This window comes from Orcinus orca, chromosome 2 (assembly GCF_937001465.1).
Source record: "Orcinus orca chromosome 2, mOrcOrc1.1, whole genome shotgun sequence".
Taxonomy (NCBI): Eukaryota; Metazoa; Chordata; class Mammalia; order Artiodactyla; family Delphinidae; genus Orcinus; species Orcinus orca.
Window position 1 is genome coordinate 162071204 of NC_064560.1, and position 20937 is coordinate 162092140.

The 20937-nt window shown below is 43.2% G+C and overlaps 2 protein-coding genes across 2 annotated transcripts in view; both read left to right on the forward strand.

Moving 5' to 3' along the window:
• Positions 1–54: 54 nt before the first annotated feature.
• LOC117200080 (von Hippel-Lindau disease tumor suppressor-like) lies at positions 55–6322 on the forward strand. The gene has a single exon (XM_033421740.2). It carries the CDS (start codon positions 3913–3915, stop codon positions 4411–4413), a length of 501 nt encoding a protein of 166 aa, XP_033277631.1. The 5' UTR covers positions 55–3912; the 3' UTR covers positions 4414–6322.
• A 9431-nt stretch (positions 6323–15753) lies between these two features.
• Positions 15754–20937, forward strand: part of SYT16 (synaptotagmin 16) — a 254315-nt gene continuing 249131 nt past the window's right edge. The window contains exon 1 of the mRNA XM_049706429.1: positions 15754–15846. Within this exon, the coding sequence (XP_049562386.1) occupies positions 15834–15846 (13 nt within the window). The 5' untranslated portion in view covers positions 15754–15833. The remainder of the gene's footprint in view (positions 15847–20937) is intronic.

A 20937-nucleotide genomic window follows, 5' to 3' on the forward strand; every position in this document is an offset into this window, starting at 1 on the left:
GTGAGTTGCCCTCTTATTTTATTCACAACATTACTTTTAAAAGGTATCATTTCACAACAGTACTTTTAAAAGGTATCATTTCACTTGTACAGTGAAGAAACTGTACCTCCGGATGGTAAGTGCCTTGTCCACATTCACAGAGTTAGTAATCCATCTGGGGTACAGATACAGGGCTCTGGCCTATAATTTCAGAGTCGTTTTTTGTAAGCCAACAGAGATGGAAATCCAGACTGACTGCAAGAAGTAAAACCCCACTTCAGAATGGCTTAAACAGTAAGGAAAGCTTATCTGAAACCAGTTGAGCCTCAGGTGTGGGGCAGTCTGGGTTATGTAGTACATCAGTTCCATGATGCCTTCATTTCCCAGGTGTGGGTCTTTAGGGAAAGCTTTATATCAGTGTGGAGAACTGTTTACCTGCCAAGTTAGCAGACTCTTGCCTAGGACCAACCTTGCAAAGAAAGCCTTTTTAGGACGGCAGTCTCAGGCCTGCTCTGTTAACTTCTGCACAGTTTCGTTTCATTTTTCACTATTTCAAACAATGCTGCATTGATCTTTGTGTGTATAGCTTGTCTCACTCAGGTTGGTATTTCTGTTGGATAAACCTAATCTACACATAAATTTGTTTGTTAAACGCTGTGTATATATAAAATGTTGTTAATTACTGCCAAATTGAACTCCAAAAAGCCTGCCAATTTACATTCCTACTAACAGTATTTGCAAGGGACCCTCCATTACACTGGTTATCAATCTTTGTAATTGTTGACAGTTGAATACAGCCAGGATCTTAAGAGCAGAAAATGTAGAAAGATTGACAAAGAGTAACAAAATTGGATTAAGCTGATGTGACTTGCTATATGGTTACATATGACAATGTAGTGCTTTAGCTGATAGCAAATTTTTCATGATTATATTTTGAAGATAGGGTGTGAAGCACTTGATAGATTTGCTTTAGATGTGAAATTGAAGCTTACTGGGCAGAGTTCCAATAGAACATATTTGTGTTTAACAGTGGGTTTTCAGAATTAAAATATGGTGTCCAAATACTGGTTACCTATTAAAGTAAGCTATTTGTATTGTCAACTGATTATAATAAAATGGCACCAAGTTGTACATACATGATTTTAATATGAAATATTTATGAAATTAATGTTTTGTGGGAGAAGAGGGGTTGTGGCAGTGTTCATAAACACAAGCTACATTTTAAAACCATACCACTTTACTTTCAGAAATCTTAATATATGAAAGTATTGTTCAGAGTAGAAAACTCATTATAGTTTTAGTGTTAGATACCAGGTTTACTTGGGGTATCTATAAAAAAAACAAACAATGAATAAAAGAAGTGTAGCCATAAAGACAATGGAGCTTGTATGGATGCTTATTCGGGGAATATTTTTCACTTGGAAAATAAAATAATTTATTATAGTTTATTTCTTCGGAAGAAAACTACCCTGGAAATGTGCACTTCTCTATAAGAAATCATAGCGTGTTGTCTTTGTTTTCTGGTACTGTTATGAGTTTACGTGGTTGTAAGCTCATCTAAGATCCCATCTGGGTTTATAACCCCTTTCTCTTAATGCCTCAAAGGTTTCCTAACTGTGAGTGGATGTATTTAATGTGAGGAAACATTCCCAGTCTCCTTAACAGCCTGTTAAAACCTGAAACAGATACAGTTGTACCGTCTGCAAATTATTTTGTACTGCCAGAGGAGATACTGAACCAACTTTTAGGCAAAGATTTTTGTCTTCTACAGGGATTTCCAGAACAGTGATATGACAGGGAAATGCATTAAAAAACTTTATCCAAATGGTTTGAATACTTGTAACTTTCTGACCTAGAAGCTAGAAAGTAAAAAATTTCTATCCTAGTTCTGTCAGTGATTCATTGTGTGTCCTTGAGAAATTCACCTCTTTTTGTCTAAATCCTTTTGTCAGCTGTAAATTCAAGATAATACAGAACCATTTACTGACTTTTCAAAAATATTAAGAACTGCATATTGCTTTAAAAATGCAAAGATATGAATGCTAAACTTCAAAATAATTACAGCTGGAAAGTGTAAGCTTTTAAAAAGTACTTGGATGGCAAGGAAACGAAAGTGATTATTAGTGGTTAATGTGATTTTTGAGGTGATTTTCTTAAGGAGTAATGATTGAAAGCTTGTGTTTACACAGATCCTCAGATTGATGGGAGACAAAGCTCTCATGGTTCAATTGACAAGGAGGGTCTGTTTTTATCAAGTTGAATTAGGTACACTATATAGCCTCTTCTAATAACCTATTTCAGTTATGACAAGATTCACACATGTATATATAGAGAAAATATATTTAATTGAGGTATCTTTAAAAATGAACTCTATGGGCTGAAAATTACTCTTGCTTTGAGATAAAGAACCTAGGAAAATAAGCAGAGTTATTAATGCCTTCCCAACCTACACTTGATTCTTGAATTAAATTACAGTTTGAAGAATGCTTGCTTTTTAAAATGGCATTGAGAAGACTGTGGGTGCTTAACTTCTAACATTTTCATTTATCTTTTGAACAACTATGTAGTAATTTTCATTGCACATTGTATAACCCCCTTTTATGTGGTGTTTTTTTTTTTAATCAATTTATTTATATATTTATTGGCTGTGTTGGGTCTTCCTTGCTGCGTGTGGACTTTTCTGTAGTTGCAGCGAGCAGGGGCTACTCTTTGTTGCGGTGTGTGGGCTTCTCACCGCGGTGGCTTCTCTTGTTGCAGAGCACGGACTCTAGGCGCACAGGCTTCAGTAGTTGCAGCACGTGGGCTCAGTAGTTGTGGCTCACGGGCTTTGTTGCTCCGCGGCATGTGGGATCTTCCCGGACCAGGGCTCGAACCCGTGTCCCCTACGTTGGCAGGTGGACTCCCAACCACTGCGCCACCAAGGAAGCCCCTATGTGGTGTTTCTTTTGCTTGAATTATTTGGTTTAATATGCTGTATACGGCGGGTCTGGATTTTTTAAGAACAGTCTGGACAGGATCCTATTTAGCTGCAAGGAACAAAGGCACATTCACGTTATCTTAACTGCTGGAGGCTTATTTTAAGATTACAGAGGACAGGAAGGCGACCGGCTCATCAGAGCCATGGCTGGTAAAATGGTGCTTTGTCTTGTAGTGGGCGCAGCAGCTCTGATAGCTGTGGATGTCCCCTGCTCTGTAGTCGTCATGTGCTTACTTTTAATGTTTCCCAGCTTCTCCCTTCACATAAAAAAGTGCTTTTCTTACAAGCACTTCAATATGAGGCTTTAAAAAGTCTTATTTAAGATAAATGACAAAAAAGCTTTCATATAATTATTTACAGGTTGATTTCGGATACCTTATCACCATAATACTTAACGAATTGGGCTATGTTAGCTTCAGTTAACTATTTTCAGTTAACCCACATAATTTGTTGAACTTCATAGAGTGTAAAGGATTTAACTGAAATGAATTTTGCTGTAGTCTCAAATTTGTTAACTCTTCTGCCTTTGTTAAATGTTTTAAATAGTTGATTATCTCATAGTTTCCTAGTCTCTTGCAGCATAATTGATACATTGTCTATATTATTATACTTGGTTAACTGAAGGTATTATCTCTGTAAACTTCAACTAGTTGCCTATAAAATTTTCTCAGCAGAAACTAATGGTATTACATTTAAAAATGAAATACCTTGTCCTTTATTTAGAGACCATATGTCTAGAAAGTCATTCTGTGTATAAAGATTAATCAACCAATCAAAAGCCATAGCTTATTTTCTTTAGTGTTACCATTGACACCCGACAAAATATTGAATTACCGAGTTTTAGGCTCCGGGAGGTAGTGCCCCGGAAGGCGGGGAACGCGGAAGAGGCCGAGGCCGGCGCGGAGGAGTCCGGCCCGGAAGAGTCCCACGCGGAGGAGCCCCGCTCCCGGCAGGAGATGGAGGCAGGGCGGTCGTGGCCGATGCTGCGCTCAGTGAACACGCGCGAGCCGTCCCAGGTCATCTTCTACAACCGCAGCCCGCGCGTGGTGCTGCCCGTGTGTCTCAACTTCGACGGCGAGGTGCAGCCCTACCTGACGCTGCCCCCCAGCACGGGCCGCCGAATCCATAGCTACCGGGGTCATCTTTGGGTCTTCCTAGATGCTGGGACATCTGATGGGCTTCTAGTTAACCAGACTGAGCTGTTTGTGCCGTCTCTCAATGTTGATGGACAGCCTATTTTTGCAAACATCACACTACCAGTGTACACCCTGAAACAGTGGTGCCTCCAGGTTGTGCGAAGCCTAGTCAAGCCTGAGGATTACAGGAGACTGGACATCGCGAGATCCCTCTACGAAGATCTGGAGGACCACCCAAATGTGTGGAAGGACCTGGAGCGGTTGCCCCAGGAGCATATTGAAAATCAGTGGATGGCAGAGGAGACTGAAGATTTTAATTGAAATTTACACTCCTGGATCTCGGCTTTTGACAGTCCTGACAAGTCTTGATCTAGATCTAGGGCTGGTCACTTTTTCTCGGCTTCAAAGTGTCTCATTCTTGGAGTAAAAATGCTCCACTGCTTAAAAGAAAGTTAACTGACCTCACTACTGGGCACTGTGATGTTTAAGGGCAAATATCACAAAATGTAATTTAATGCCTGTCCCTTCTAGAAGTATTTATCAAGGGAAAGTAGTTGCATTTTTGCCTCCTAGTGAGTCAGGAAAGTTTCTGTGTAAGGACTTTTGTGTAAATAATTCAGTGAGAATTGTAGCTTATTCTTGAGTTGTAGGAAAGCAGTGGCATCTGCTTTTCATTCCTGTATCGTGGTTGGTGATGTGCCCGCGTCCCACTCTGAAAGACCAAGATGTCCTTGGGGCAGGGGCATATCCATCTGCCCTTTGACGCTCCAGTACCTCGCACGTTATGAGCCTTCCCTCAGTGTTTGCTGAATGAACATACCAGTGGCTACTTTGGTAGAAAGTGTTAGAGGTTTTCACCCTGTTTTTTGAGGGCGGGTGGTAGTGGGGACCTTAAAGTATATACAGTAAACGAATGTTTTCAAGGGCATCAATTTTATAGAAAGCAATTTTTATAATTTTCTAAATCGTGGCTTTTCTCTGTCCACTGTTGTTGCAGGGCTGTTTTATTTCTGTTTCTAAGCCAGGATTGGCTTTCCACAGTTCTTATTGATGATAGCTGTTTTGAAACTTGCTATCTGCACAGAAGATAGGAGAAAATAGCCGTCCCCTTGTTTAATCATAGTATTAAAGAGCTACTCCTGTACTATAAATAGGTTTTTGCCAAATGTGGGTACTTCTGTTCCTTTTTGTAAATCCATGACAGTTTTGTTCGATTCAGCAGGTTTTCATCAGGCAGGATCTGGTGACACTTTGCACCTGGCTGGAGGAGAGGACAAAGCCCTCCAGCCTCTCGGAAGTTACTGCTAACACACTGTGGATTCAGAGGGTAGCCTGGAATGTTTTCTAATTTTATACATGTACAGATCCTTTCCTATAGGCTGGACTTAAATTCATTAACTCAAATTCAGTACTTCTATCAGGCATCCTTTTTTGGTAGCTAATCATTAAAAAAAACAAAAAACAAAAAACAAAACTCCCCAGTAGAGAAAGTGTTGGAAGAGGCAAAAATAAAGAAGAGAAAAGATCCAAGTAGGTACACTACTTAAATACAACCACTAACTTAACATTTTGAACTTTTAGCCTTTTTTTTGCTTGGTTTTACGTAGTTGAGATCATACTGAGTATAAGTTTTGTATTCTACTTTCTCATTTAACTTTATAACTTAAATATTTTTCCATGGTATTATAAGCTCTTCATAGACATGAGTGCAGCCTTCCTTTTATAAATAATGTTGGGATATTTCTTTGAGCACCTTTGAGCACAGTTCCTGTGCTCTGATATCAGAGTGAAGTGAATGAATCAAACGCCTTACGGTTTTCCCACCTAATCTTATTCTCCTCTTTCAACATTCAACAAATAAGTGGGCTTTTTTTTTTTCTTTAGCCTGTTGTGGTACTCATTCAGTGACACATCTATAATTTTTTTTTATCTAATTTTTTTGTCGAATTGTTGGGTAGGGAAGAAGAAATGCTGGTATAGAAGGCAGCCATATGATTTCAAAAGTGGGATAGGATGGAAGATTTAAGGAAGCCTGCTGGTGCTCGATTAGTTCAGTGTTGGTTTTATTATTTTTTAAACCTGTCTTTGTGTCAAAATGAAATTTCATGTTCCTGTCAAAACTTGCAACATGAGTACTGTGTTTTTTGTGTTGTCCAAGGAAGATTGGAAACCTATAGCATGTATGCACTCATTTGAAATCTTATGAATGTATTAAATGTATTGCTTTTAAGAGACTGTGATCTTATCTATTTTGAGTTTAAAAAAAAAGCTTTTTTGGATACATTAAATGGTCCTAAGTAAAGGAAAAAAAAATTGAATTACCAACAAAATTACCCATATACCTACTGTACCAGTAAATAACTCTATAAGCTTTCTTTCTGAAAATCCCTTATATTTATAAGTATAATTCATTCACAAAACTGCACTCCACATAATTGGGACTTAATGCTTCAGCGAAGAAAATGAAAAATGTAGCCTGTCTCCTCAGGGCTGTATAGTCAGATATCTCTTTGTCCTTTGGTGGATTTACACACTTTCTGACCTCAAGTTTAGATCAAATGAAGAGAGTATCTCCAGCGATTTGTACAGTCTGGGTGACTACATGAAATAAAACTAGTGAGGCGTGGCCTTCCAGGCAGGCCTCTTTAGGCTGGAATTCTTGGTGCCAAGGGGAGCTAAGTCCTAGCCAGGCCATGGCTCCATCCACTGAGTTTAAAATTTTCACTTTGTTTTTTCATTTCTGAGAGTTTTATTTATATCTGCCTAGATATTTTTGATATTTTCTCATTCTTTGATCAGTTTTTTAAGTTCATCATTTATTTCATGAGATATTTCAAACATAATTATTTTACATTCTGTACTTGATAATTTCAATATCTGAAATTGAACGAATCAGTCTATTATTTGTTGTTTCTGCTAACTCTCTCTCTCATGGTTGGTTCTATCCTTGCTGTATTTGGTAATTTTCATTTGGAGCTCATATATTTCTTGAATTTAACACGTGTGAGCTGGTGGGCCTAATTTGGGATGCTTCCCTTTAAAGGGGACTTACGTTTGCTGTTTTTTGCTGGCTTTTAGGTTTGTGCTTTGGGAGAAACAACAGCTACAATGAAGGAGCATAAATAGTACCAGAGATGCAGTTTCAAAGAATGACAGTAAAGGTTAGCTGGGAGTAGGTATTTGACAGTTCTTATTTAATATCGTTTATCAGAGTTGCAAACTAGAATGTACCAGCCATTAGCATCAAAAGCTTTAAAGTTGTTGTGACCCTCTTATACATGATTCTTGTAGCTTCAGTTTCCTTTCTCCTGCAAGAGGTGACAAAACATGGGACTCTAGAATGTGTGAGGAAGTGCAGACATTAGGTATAAGGAAAAACATTTGCATGCTGTCTGTCCAGGCTTCTTCCTATTCTGCAAGGGCTGGTGAGTCTTGGGTATGTTTACCTTTATTCTCACGTTTGTGTTTTTTAGAAAAGTGAATGATCAATAAACGATTTAAGTTTTATAGTTTTAAAAAACATCAGGAACACTACCGTGAGCCAGGAATAGTAATATTCTTGTACCTCTAAAATCCCTGGAGTCTCAAGTTTGGGTTCTTGATTGCAAGAGTTAGCAGTTCAACTCTGCTTCACTGGTCTCCATCCCACTTGCTTATGACTTACTGCCATTGCTCTAATTTTAGCCCATTGTTTTCATCTTCCCCTTGGAAATTTTCCTTACTTTTTAGTGAGCACAGGAATGCATGAATAATTATTTTTATAGTAATTTATTCGGGAAGAGTTAGAATAGCCTTTGAAAGTAGCTGATCTGTCATACTGCCAGAAGTGGGAGTCCCAGGAGTTATTAATTTATCATCACTTTAGAGAAGAGGAAACAAAGGTACAAAGATGTTAAGTAACTTGCCCAAGATCACAGAGCTGCTGAGTGATAAAGCCATTGTTGGAACCCATGTGGTCTGGTTCCAGAACCTACGCTTTAACCACCACATATGAGTCTGAATCTCAGGGGAGATTGCACACATATTACAAAGAACTTGTTGTTGAGACCATGAGAGATGATAGGATACCAAGGGAGTGTGGAGGATAGAGCAATGAACTGAGGGTGGAGCACCAATATAAGGAAAATTTGAGGGGAAGAGGACCTTGGAGAAGAACTATTGATAACGATATGAAATGCAGGAGGAAGTGTAAGAAAACAAAGTGTCACACAAGTTGAGGGAATAGAATTTCAAGGAGAGAGTGGTAAGTTAGTCATCATATGCAGCAGTATGATACAATAAAGACCAAAAATTATCCTTTTGAGTTCGCCAATTAGAAAGTCACTGCCTTTATTGAGGGTGCTATAGACTGAATGTTGAATGTTTCTGTCCCCACAAAATTCATGTTAAAACTTAATCCCCAACGTGATGGTATTTGGAGGTGGGTGGGGCCTTCAGGAGGTGATTAGGTCATGAGAGTGGAGCTCTCATGAATGAGATTAGTGCCCTTATAAAAGAGGCCCCAGTGAGTTCTTATTCCCTCTCCTCTCTGTGAGGACACATGTGAGAAGATGGCCCTCTGTGAACCAGGAAGCAAGTTCTCATCAGACACTGAATGTGCCATTGCCTTGATCTTGGAACCACCAGCCTCCAGAACTGTGAGAAATAAATGCTTGTATTTTCAGGCACCAAGTTTATGGCCGTCTGAATGCGTTAAGACAGAGGGTGAATTTTTTTTTTCCAGAAGGTGAATTTTAGTAGCGTGTTGAGGATTAAATTGGAAGTGATGCACTGTGGATGGATCACTCTTTTCAGAAGTTTGCTTGAGGAGAGAAACTGGATGGTTTGGTGAGAGGGAAGCACAAGATCAAGAGGTCAAGACGTTTAAAGGGTTAGAAAATAGAACTAAGGAGAATGAGATAAAAATGAGTTACTAAAACCATAAATTTTATTCTACCTTGAAATATATTATTATAGCAGATCAATGTTTTAAAACTTAGTTACATTTCCCCTTACACTTATCCAGCTCTGTTTTCTTATATCAAATGGAAAAAATACTAAATACTCAGAGGTAAAGTGAAGTGGGTATTTTATTTCCTGACAGCCATACTTCCCTCCTTGTCCAAGAGTTATTCCTTAAATAAAACACAGACCTGAAAAATTATATCTTGTTATTTTAGCTAAAACAAGTATTTTGACAGAGAATCGAAGTTACTTAGCTTGGAGGCAAGAAAGCAACTATGTGGCCCCGTAACTCTTGGAGCTTTTTATTATTATATGAAGAATTAATTATTGAGAATTGTGACCAGTTCTTATCTTTATGAAGGATAAAAAGAAGGAATGGACTTTCATTTTTAAACAGAGGTCTTTAGATCTAAAGAAGAGCCATTTATTAAACAAGTTTTTCTGTTTTTGTTTTGTTTGTGGTATGCGGGCCTCTCACTGTTGTGGCCTCTCCCGTTGCGGAGCACAGGCTCCAGACGCGCAGGCTCAGCGGCCATGGCTCACGGGCCCAGCCGCTCCGCGTCATGGGGGATTTTTCCGGAGCCCGAACCCGTATCCCCTACATCGGTAGGCGGACTTTCAACCACTGCGCCACCAGAGAAGCTCTATTGAACGAGTTTGTTAGCACTGCCTTTGTTTCTTAGTGGCTGATCTCTCAGCATTTAGTAGCTTATCAATACCTCCTCTCTCCATTGTCAGAGAAGACCAGAGCGGAAACTCCCGGGTCTGAAGTTCCAGGTCTCCAGGCAGTTTTATTACCCTGTGAGGAAACTCTTACTTGGGTCAAATGTTCTCCAGTTTTAGGTTGTGTTGGAAACACCTGGGGAGCTCATTTAATATGCATGTTCCAGGGTCCCACTGCTACAGCTTCTGATCCAGTAAGGGCTGGTTGGAGTCTGAGAATATGCATTTTTAGCAAGTTCTTGGGGTGATTCTAGACCCGTTGCGCTGAGGCCCATACTTGGTGAACGTTGGCCGACTCCCGCCTTTGGCAAAAATCGAGAAGTATTAGGATGCATTCTCTGGCCCCTGCACTCCCCCTCCTCCAGGCATACATGATCCCAGGGTTCGTATATGATGCTCGAGCTTTTTAGTATTATTTCTATAACTATGTATTTTTTACTTTTTAAAAAAAAGTGCTAAAACGTACTTTAAACAAATAAGCTGCCCTTCATCACTATAAAGAAAAAGAGGGCTTCCCTGGTGGCGCAGTGGTTGAGAGTCCGCCTACCGATGCAGGAGACACGGGTTCGTGCCCCGGTCCGGGAAGATCCCATGTGCGGCGGAGCGGCTGGGCCCGTGAGCTGTGGCCGCTGAGCCTGCGCGTCCGGAGCCTGTGCTCCACAACGAGAGAGGCCACAACAGTGAGAGGCCCGCGTACCGCAAAAAAAAAAAAAAGAAAAGAAAAAGAAAAAAATTAATGTTGCATTCATAAAGAGTTTTGAACAGCAAAGCCATCATTTTGACCTATTTTTCTGCCTGGTTCCTGGACTCTCTTACTTTTTCCTGAGACTAGCTGTTCTCCCTTACCTCTTCTAAATTCCACCTTAGATTTCTTAAACATTTACCTGGCATCATGTATGGACCAGCTAAGAGGCAACTGCAGTGGGAGACAGGCAACCATAAGCGCTGTGATTTTCTAATTTTAAGCTGTTGATTGTCTCCAGCGACTGCTGGGAACTTAATCACCAAACTGCAGGGCCAGGACTCAGGCCTTTCCTCCACTTTCTGGACCGGACTTGTACCTGATTAGCCCTGTCTTACTTCTGCCCATTCCCTGTGTGACTTGCAAGGGTTAAATCAGAGTATGATCTACTTATTATCTAAGGCCTATTTTGAAAATGCTGTCTCTGTCTATTACCATCATCCACATCATATCTGAATGTTCTGAAGTATTTGAGTTCAGATGCTTAGGACAGATAGAGAGTCCAAATGAAAATCAAAGGCAAGTTTTACATAAAACAAACAAAAACTCCTCTCTTCTCTTGTCAGATCAATTGCTCAGAAGCTCGCAGGCTACATGCACAAATCATAGTTAAAGTAATTTTTCTATTTTCACCTACTCTAACAAAGAGACAAAGCAATAGCTTTTTCAACCAAAACTAGTCTCTGCCGTGATGCGGACCCACAGAAAGTGGCTGCAGCCCCTCCCCGCTCCCTGCTCTCAGGCTTGTTTATAGCCAGAGTGCTGATAAAGTCAACAGGATGTGGTCACAGGTCAAGGTTCAGAGGGCCTATACGGTGATTTCCACGCCGCGTGTACGCCATGTGTATAAGAGGTATTTGTCCTTTCTTATTCTGGAAATGAACTCAAGCAACATGGATGGTGGCATTTGAGTCACAATTATGGCAAAGTCAGAAAAGCCCTGCAGCAATAATACTTCAGTAATCACCTTAGCTAAAGCATTTTATGAACACATGGTTGGTCCAGTCTTTTCCCTGTCCCGACTCCCCTTATGGATACACAGCCCCAAGAGCAAACGTTCTCCCAGGCCATTCGAGCCTGTCCTCCTACTTAGGTCTTCAGGGGCTCCAGGCCCTGGGCCTCTGCATTCTCCCAGTCCCTCCTCACTCTTGCTGTGGCTTCATTTATCCTTCCAACCCACTGAGCCCTGTGGCTAGTAGCTATGGGGACACGGTGACCTCGAATTCCTCTGTCTTTTAGCCTTCCTTCAAGTCCCATCTCCTTCCATCCCCTGCTTTCCCCAGTGATGCTGGAGAAAGCTTCCACATGGCTGCCTTGCTTCCTGGGCTCCCGAGGCCTAATTCCAGGTGGGTCCTTGCTGTGGACCGGAAGTCCTTTTCTTCTATTCATCCCTTGGATTCCCTTTCACCTTCCTAACAGAGGCAGTTTAAACCGTTCCCACTGTCCTAAGCCCTCAACCTTCTCTCTGCTCCCTTCCTTCCTGGCAACTCAGCATGCGTCCGACGTTACAGGGAACTCTGGGGCCACAGAGCATGCCTGCACTCCCTCAACCTCCCTCTTCCAACCACAAAGAGGACCTTCATCAGCCTGTTTTCCTCAACTTAAGTTTCTGAGACGAAAAATGCGTCTTTCTCTCCAAGGTGGAACTCTGTACACTGGTGATGCCAGCCACTTTCATCCAAAACCTATTCCCGCCTTTCTCTGTATTTCAGGTCCTTTCTCTGCGGTGGCTCCTTCTTCTCCCCTTGGAAGTGTGTTGGAATCCTAGCTTGATATGGACTTAGGTAGTTTTCACTCCTAATATGTAACTTTATTTACCATGTCTCTTTTTAAAAAAATTTATTTATTTTATTTATTATTTATTTTTGGCTGTGTTGGGTCTTTGTGGCTGCACACAGGCTTTCACTAGTTGCAGCGAGCAGGGGACACTCTTCGTCGTAGTGCGCGGGCTTCTCATTGCAGTGGCTTCTCTTGTTGCGGAGCACAGGCTCTAAGTGCGTGGGCTTCAGTAGTTGTGGCACGTGGGCTCAGTAGTTGTGGCTCGTAGACCTTGGCATCTGTGGCCTTAGTTTGTGTAGAGAACTCAAATGGGCCCAAACCTTGGCTTTTGAGTTTCAAAAGCTAAGGTCCACATACAAGACACAGATTTGCAAGAAAACAGGATGTTTTAACAGTCATTTTTCCAGCCTCTTATTGGGAGACATTTCCTGGGCCATGGAGAGAGGAAGGGTCATCAAGGAGAGAACTGAGGAGATTCTTAACAGCCCTTCCCTACTCCCTTCTTCCTGTTGACAGAACCTACCTCATGTCAGAGAAGCTCAAAATAACAGACATTTGCTTTCCCAGCCTCCACTGCAGCTACAGTTGATGGAGGGAGCTTTTTACAAAGATTGTCTTCCCTGACTGCAGTGAGAGATGAGAAGGAATGCCCTCCTCCTCCTTTTGGAAAGTTGTCCTGTGAGGACATGAGGTTTCATTTTACTGTGATCATGAGCAGGGACTGCTGCCAACAGACTCAGAACAACTGAGGAGGAAGAGGGAAGGAGTCTGACTTTCCACTGACACTGTTGAGATGCCAAACTAACCAAGGGACCACCCACCTTTGGATTCCTCACTATAGGAGACAATACAATGTTCTTACTGTTTAAGCCACCCTTATGCATTGTATGTAGTTGAAAACATCCCATACTCATTCCTTTTACTTTCTTAGAGAAAAGTCCTCTTGCTAATGACCGGTGGGGGACGATAGAACCTACAGATAGATTGGGGCAATTGAGACTTAGGGGGATCTTTGTCTAACACCATATTAAACACGTCTGTTTGTTGGCAAACCATGCAGAGTTCCTCTTCATCACTACAGTAAAAGAATAACAAAAAAGTGATTGTGTGTGTGGCTTGTTAGAAAAGGCCTGAGACTCCTTCCCAGGTTTCCCTGTTTCCCCAGAATGGCATGGGCATGTCATGCTTTTTCCCCTCAAAAGCAATGGGAAGGTCAAGGAGAAAGAGTCAGACCCGGAGAGGCTTTGGGTGTGGGCAAGAGGACAATGGATGCCGCACTCGTGGACAGACAACTGGGGGTCATTCCTGACTGAGGAGGTCTGATGAGCTCTGAAATTCAGACAAGTGGTCCCTCACAGGGAGGACAGGGTGCCCGAGGGCCAAATACCTCTTCACATTCCTGATGCTTTATAACCCTTTCCTCCAAATGTTTCCACAACTGCAAGAAAAAGTGGGGAGGGAAGTCTCTGAATTGCCTCTGAATTGATGGAGTTTATCGCGAACTGACTCAAATCAAGGTTCCTAACAATAGGTGGAATTCGGACTTGGGCCAGAAAATTAACTTAGCTGTAGAAAAGCGAATTTCTTTCTTTTACATATTTGAATATAAGGGCAGAAGTATCTTTCCTTCTGAACAATCCTCTATCTTAAAAAACAAAACAAAAAACCAATCTCACCTGAAGCCTGTTCTCCTCTGAAGCTCTCCATTCCTCATTCCCTGTACTGCCAAACTTCTGGAGAGAATTATCTATACCAGGACCTCTACCTCTTTGAGGTCTACTTATTCCTTAACCCTCCTCATCTGACATCTGGCTCCAGGCTAATAAACTTGCTTTCGAACTGGTCATTCAGAAAACCATTATTGAACTTATACGTTGAGTTATGATTTTTCCTCTTTCTGACTTACACAGGTAGGCTCAATTAATGAATAAAGAACCTCACCAATGTTCTACTGGCCCTTCAAATGACTTCAACCCAAATCACCATCTTCCCCCTCAAATCAGCTTAACCTCCTGGTTTGTGAGCCTCAAAACTCCAGGGTCATATTTAATCCTTCCCCCCCCCCCCATCCCGTTCTCCATCTAACCCATTTCAAGTCTTTCTGCATTGGGGCCTACCACAGAGGGCTGGTGTGAAAGCCAAATGAGTCAGATCTCTGAGGTTAATTATAAGTGTGCTTCAGAATCACCTGTGTTAAACACAAAACGATCAAAAACAAACAACAAAAAATTGATGCCCTCAGTCCCACTTCAGATGTACTGGCTCTGGATATGGGGCCCAATCAGAATATCCATGTCTCCCTCATCTGTGCTCTGTGGATGGATCAGAAAGGAGTCCTGGCTTGTTCCCTGGTTGCTTTCTGTGTCTGCCCAGCCAAATGGGAGCTGCTTCTGCCCCTGTCTTACTTCAGGGTCTTCTCAGTGTCTAGCCCAGGGCTGGGGTGATCCCTACTGGGATCCCTACTGATTGGGTGGAAGGTGCTTCCCCAAATGCAGCAAACAGATGTGTCTGTAAGACGTAAACAGCCACCATATACTTCAGGACACATGTTTGAGTCATTTGATTGTTTACATCAGGGACATGGGGGGGTCTCAGGTACCACTCCCCCTGATATACCAAGAGCCCATCGGAAATTGGTTTCTGGACTTCAGGAACATTTATACATCTCTCACAGATGGCTTCAGTTTGGAGCCCTCCTGAATCACGAAGGGCCTGGGAGGCACAAAACTCATTCATTGGCTCCCTCATTCAGTCTGATTCAGGGTACTCGAGGATCCACTCACAGTCAGCTGGTAGGGCTGGGTTGGGCCGGTGGTCATCTGTTAATCAGCTGCTCATCCAGGTGGCATCCAGTTAGTTGGCCATTTATTCAATCCTTCATTTATTCACGCAGGCCTCCGTCATATAGCCATTCACCCACCCACCCAACAGATATTTACTGAGAGCCTACTATGGGCCAGACACTGATTTCACACTGGAGACAAAACAGGTGGTTAACACGAGAAGTACGGGACCCTTGGAACCTACCAGGGTAGTGTTGGGCGGGTTTCCCAGGAGCTCTCGGGCCAGGAGATTAGTGTCCTGCACCTGGCTGAGCGGCGCCTCCCACTCTCAACTCTCTTTTCCTGCTTTGCTCCTTCCAGCGTTTGGAGGTGCCAAGCCGCAGGCAGGAAGGTCGAGGCAAGGATGAGGTGGACATTGGAAAAGGTGAGACGGAAACGAGAACGTAGCGGGGAACGTGGTGGGAAAGGAGCGCGGCCGGGAGCGTTCTTCCAAGGGGCTGCGTTCATTGTGTTAGGGGGAGGGTCGCGGAGGGAGGACAAGCGCTTCGAGGCGGGGAGGGGTGAGTCAGCCGCCCGGCTCCGGGGCTCGGCCGGCTCTGCCCGCGGGCCTGGGCTCTCGGGGCGCGGGGCGGCGCGGCGGGGGCGCGCGACGGGAGGGGCTGTGCGCGGCGCGGCCCCCGAGCGCGCGGGGCCTGGCGAGGAGCGCGCCGGCCCGGCTCGGCGCCGGTACCCCAGGCGCTGGCGGCCGCCCCGCAGCCCCGGGCCGGACCATGGCGACCGACAGTAAGTGCGCTCGGGCGGCGGAGGACGCGGGTGGGAGGCCGCGGGGCCCGGGGGTGGGAAGTCCTCCTGTTTCCGACGCCCGCCTTTGTGCAGGGCTCGCGGGAGCCTCGGCCGGGTGCCCTCTCGCCCCTCCGCCCGTCACCCTCTGCGGCCGGGCAGGACTGGAGAGGCACAGGCGGCCTTGGCAGCCCGTCCCGGAGGGATGTGGCAGAAGGGCGTGCGGTGGACGCCCAGGTGGAGGGGACGCTCGATGCCGCGGGGCAGCGGGCCTTGCCAACGCAGCCCTTTGGGGGGTGTCCCCGGGCTAGAGCCGACCTTTGGGGAGCCCTGCCACCCAGGCGCCGCGAGCTCTTGGCGCTGAATTCAAGGTTCGCCCCGAGTTCTGGGCTGGGTTTGCGTGTTCGCCTTCTGGGCATAAGGGTGGCCTGAGCGATCGGCCGCCCAGTGGCCCCAGGCGGGCCATGCTCCCAGCGGCCCGGAGACCGTATCTGGTCACCATGGACAGTGAACGAGGTGAGCGCGCGGACGTGTCAGGTTAAAACTACTGAACGGAAGTGTTGGAAGGCTCTGGGTTGGCCTGCTTTCGGCATCTTGGCACCACTGCTTTATTGCTCAGTGCTTTTGGAAATGGAATCACATCTATGAAAGCTGGTTAAGTTAGCTGTGTTGGAAGCTGGGTGCGTGTTGGTGGAACCTCAAAGGGAGGTCCGAGTAAAACCACTGGTCACACCTGCCGCGCGTACCTAGCACGCAGGAGGTGTTGTGTCTGAGCCCCTAGTACAGACCTGGCACATGTTAGGGGCTTAAATGAATGAATGAATGAATGGTGTACTGGCTGGAGAGGCCCTTTGGTAGGCATCTTTGAAAGGTGAGAAGGACAAAGATGGGAAGATGGGGGTCAGCATTTGAAATAATTTATTATTTTTCTTTTAAACAAACTATTATCCCAGCCAAGAACACAGCTTTGCTATAGTGCAGAGAACATGGGTTTCTGTAGCCAAACAGACCTGTATTTGAAACCTCTGAAATTCACTTCCATGGAACCATGGAAGGTTCCAAATGACCTCAGTTTCTTTATCTTTAAAGTCAGGACAAATCTGTCACATCTCCTGCACAGTGATGAGCACATCGTAGGCTCTTAGTACAGGGTAGTTGCCCTCTTTCTTTGCCATCAGTTTCTATGTGTGGAGATACCAGCATGCTCTCCCTCTTTTTAAATGAAAAAATCTAGATCAGGTGTTTATAATAAAATTGGCTAATTTGAGCCAAGCCTCTCTTTTTCTCTGCTCATTTATAAAAAGTGTAGTTTAGCTCACTTTTTTTTTTGTCTAGGAAAAGAAATTATGGCTTTAGCCTTTTATTAACAAAGTAATACTCAAAAAAGAGGAAGATAATTAGATTTGGCCTTATTCTTGTATTTCTTAAAAACAAAGGCAAAGGGGCCTGAAGTATCTATAGGCAATTTTTTGCATCCCACAAATGCTGTGGGACAGTGTACCATTATTCATTTTCTTATATTTAGGGTAAAGATGATACATTTGGTATCCTAGAAAAAAAATTAGCCGTGCTCTCTCTGCCCAATTTATTTAGAGAAATATTTCTTCGACTTCCTTACAAGCTATATTCAGCTCTACTGAAGAATCAAACTTTAGCCCATTTGTTTTGTTTATGGAAAAAATGGTAATATTCAGCCAGCTTAGCTCTTGAGCTGATTTTTAGGTGCAATCTTAATTATGTTCGTTCTCAGCTGGCATGGAGCTGAAACTATGAAAGGTTTCCAGAGGTAGAGGATAATTAGTTTGTCTTTGTTCTCATTCAGAAGTAGAGTGAGAGACTTACTATGTGTCTCTACTAGGGAAATGAAAAGAAGGGAAGTATTCTCAGCCAGTGTCTTGAAAAATTCTCTTCAAATCTTGACCATATCTGCAGCTTACAGTGCCACAATTCCCTTACAGTTAGCATAAAGGTGATCTCAGCTTGGTTGCTTATTGGAATTACTCCAAGAGCTTTCAAAAATACTTTGACATCATTATTTTTTTAAGTAATACATCTCAGTTTAATCTGTCTCAGAATCACCTGGAGGGCTTGTTAAATGAGATTGCTGGCCCTCCCAGAGTCTGTGATTCAGTAAGTCTGGGTTGTAGTCCGAGAATTTTACATTTCTATCAAGTTCCAGGCGAAGCAACCATGCTCCCTGCCCTTCTCTCATCTGTAAGTGTGGGAATGACAGGTGAGAGGCAGGTAGGAGCACAGAGTGACAGTCCCTTCTTCAGTCCTGTCACTGGGTGTCGGGTACGTGGCCTCATGAACATAAATCAAACCTGGGCACTCTTGCCTTAGGGCTATAGCTGACTGCTTTCTCTTTTTTGTCCCCCAGGAAATTTCCCCTTGAGAGAAAAATTAGTTCTAAAGCTGAGCAAAACCTGAATCCTCTCCAGTCATTTCTGGAAGGAATCCAGAAGGACCTCCTTTACGAATGTGGCATGTAAATGTGTATAAAATAGAGATATTTAAAAAATATTTGCCTGGCAACTTATAACGTTCACCAAAAAGAATGTAACAAATAGAACGAAAATGTCCTTACGTTCGGACAGCATGGTGACCGACGGCAGATTCCAGGGGAAGAATGGAGAATCTGAGAGCCTCACCTTGGTTTTCAGAGAGTTATGGTGAAATGATAAGGATCTTTGAGACCTTCAAACTAAATTCCCCTTGGGCTATGCGTGTTTTTATTTGTATAACTCAGGCTGATAAGATCTTTAAAAGGTTGAAACAGTTGGGAGGAATTGTAATAGAAAGAAGGTGAGACTAGTAGGAAACCCCCCCCCCCAAAACCCTGTTAATGTGAGCAGCCTGGTTATTATATAAAGTGGTGGCGTATTTGACCTATGTTTCTTGAGTTTCTCAGTAATAAGTATTGAAATGGAGCAGGGCCCTATGGCCCTTGCCCCCGATGTCCTCCACCTGCCTTTTGTCTGTGGGAAAACTTTAGCCATAGAATAAGTTTAATCAGAGAAGTGAGAAAATGCAGAAACAAAGGAAAACAGTCCAACGAGAGTAAATAATAACAGTTTAGTCATTAAGCATAATTAAGGACCTTTAGTTCCTCCTCAAGGGCCATAGATAATATTCTGAGCCCTATCCTGTGAGCTGTCCTGTGGAGACTAAAACCTCCACCAGGTGGAAGAAGTTAACTACATGATGACCAGGCTGTAGCCATGACATAAGCTGCCACAATTCCAAGAACTGGCCTCAAGGAAGTGGGAACAAACTGACCCTGGAACTAAAGATTAATCGTATTTAAGACAATCATGATGATGCTGGTCAGACCACCACACGACCAATTTCAAGATGACTGGCACAGCTGACTGTACTGTTTCTGCATGTTGCCCCCTCCCTTCACCTATAAAAGCTCTTGCCCACTGATTGTCGGGTGGGGGGCGGGCTTTGGACAGAAATCTGCCTCCCCCCGCCCCTCCCTCCACCCCCCTCCCCAGTTTGTCGGCATCCAAAAATAAGGCAAACTTTCCTTTCCGCCAACCTTGCCTCTTTATTGGCTTTTGAGTGGCAAGCTGCCGGATCCCACTTTCGGTTACAGCGTTGCCGATAGTTTTGTGTTTCCAGATCGTAGTGAAGTATTTTTCTCTTTTCTTCCATTTATGTTGTTCGTTCCATTACTGCTACTTCCCCTTATGAGTCTTTATTGTTAAAGTCACTGTAGTCTGTTTATAAGCCTAATCTCTCAGGAACTGCCAGGCATGTTTGGGCAATGTTGGAAATACGTAATTGTATTATGCCCTGGAACTCTCGGGGCATTCTTGGGTGGATGGGTCTTTGGGACTGTTGTGGATGAATATTTGGCTTCATCGGGGAAATATCTAGTCCCCATCTGGTTGCTCCTGGTTTACTGGTTGGTAGTGTGTCATTTTGGCCGGGTGCATCCACAAGTTGCTACCCCCAGGCCATTCCTCCCTCCACTTACTGGTCGACAACCTGGAATTTCCTTCTTACCCATCCTACTTATCCCAGCAGCAGTTTCCACTCTGCTTAGTCCTGGAGGACAGAAGGAAGAGAAAGCAGGGGAGGGAAAAATCAAATTTAGGCTCTAAGCAGGTAAAGGTTAGGGATCTCTGCTAAACAGTTACACTTGAGATGTTCAGGACTTAGGATGTTGAGGAGTTAAAAGAAAATTGCTTGACTTTGAGTGAAAAAATACTCAAATTCTTGAGTAAACTTGTTTATAAGTTTTTAATATTTATTATGATTGGAAATGATGCCAACTAAAAAATATAGACAAAAAGAGTTAGAAAATGACTACTTTGCAACCATCATAGTAACACTTGATTCATATAGTAATTATACACGGATGCTAAAGTATTGCGTGAAACTTGAAGGCCAGAATATTTACATTTTTGGAGAATTTCCCCACAGATTTCTTATTAATTGCAAAGGGGAAAAGGGTAATGTTACAGTGCAGAAACGTGGGGTTCACTACCTTAACCAAACCGTCAAAGTTAGCATCACTAGTAATGGGGCAAACTGGTATCCTGTGCTTCCTGATCTGAAGCCCTGAGAAGGATACAGCGACACTTATGCCCAAAACACATAACCTGGTTCTAATCAGGAGGAAATATCAGACAAGCCCACATTTGGAGACATTCCACAAAAGTCAGTGTCATGAAAGATGCCTGAGGCACTGTTCCAGATTGAAGAAGACTACAGAGATAAGTAAATGCAATAGATGTTTTTGGATCTGACCCAAATCAGGAAAAAATGCTACAAAGGACAAATTGTAATAATTGGGGAAATTTGAATATGGATTGTATGTTGGATAATAGCCTTGTATCAATGTTAGATTCCCTGAATAGGATGTTTTTACTGCAGTTTGGAAGGGACTGTCTTCCTTAGGGGAAACCGGAGTCCTTAGGGGTAAGGGGACATGATGTCTGCAACTAAATCTCAAATGGTTTAGGAGAAAAATGTTTGTGTATATGTGTGCAGATTTATGTATATGTGTGTTATACAAGAAAGAAGGAGATAAAATATGCCAAATCTTAACATTTGGTGAATCTAGGAGTTCTTTGTACTATT

What these genes read in the sequence shown, in the direction of transcription:
- LOC117200080 (XM_033421740.2), top strand. Translation starts at nt 3,913, where the DNA reads ATGGAGGCAGGGCGGTCGTGGCCGATGCTGCGCTCAGTGAACACGCGC.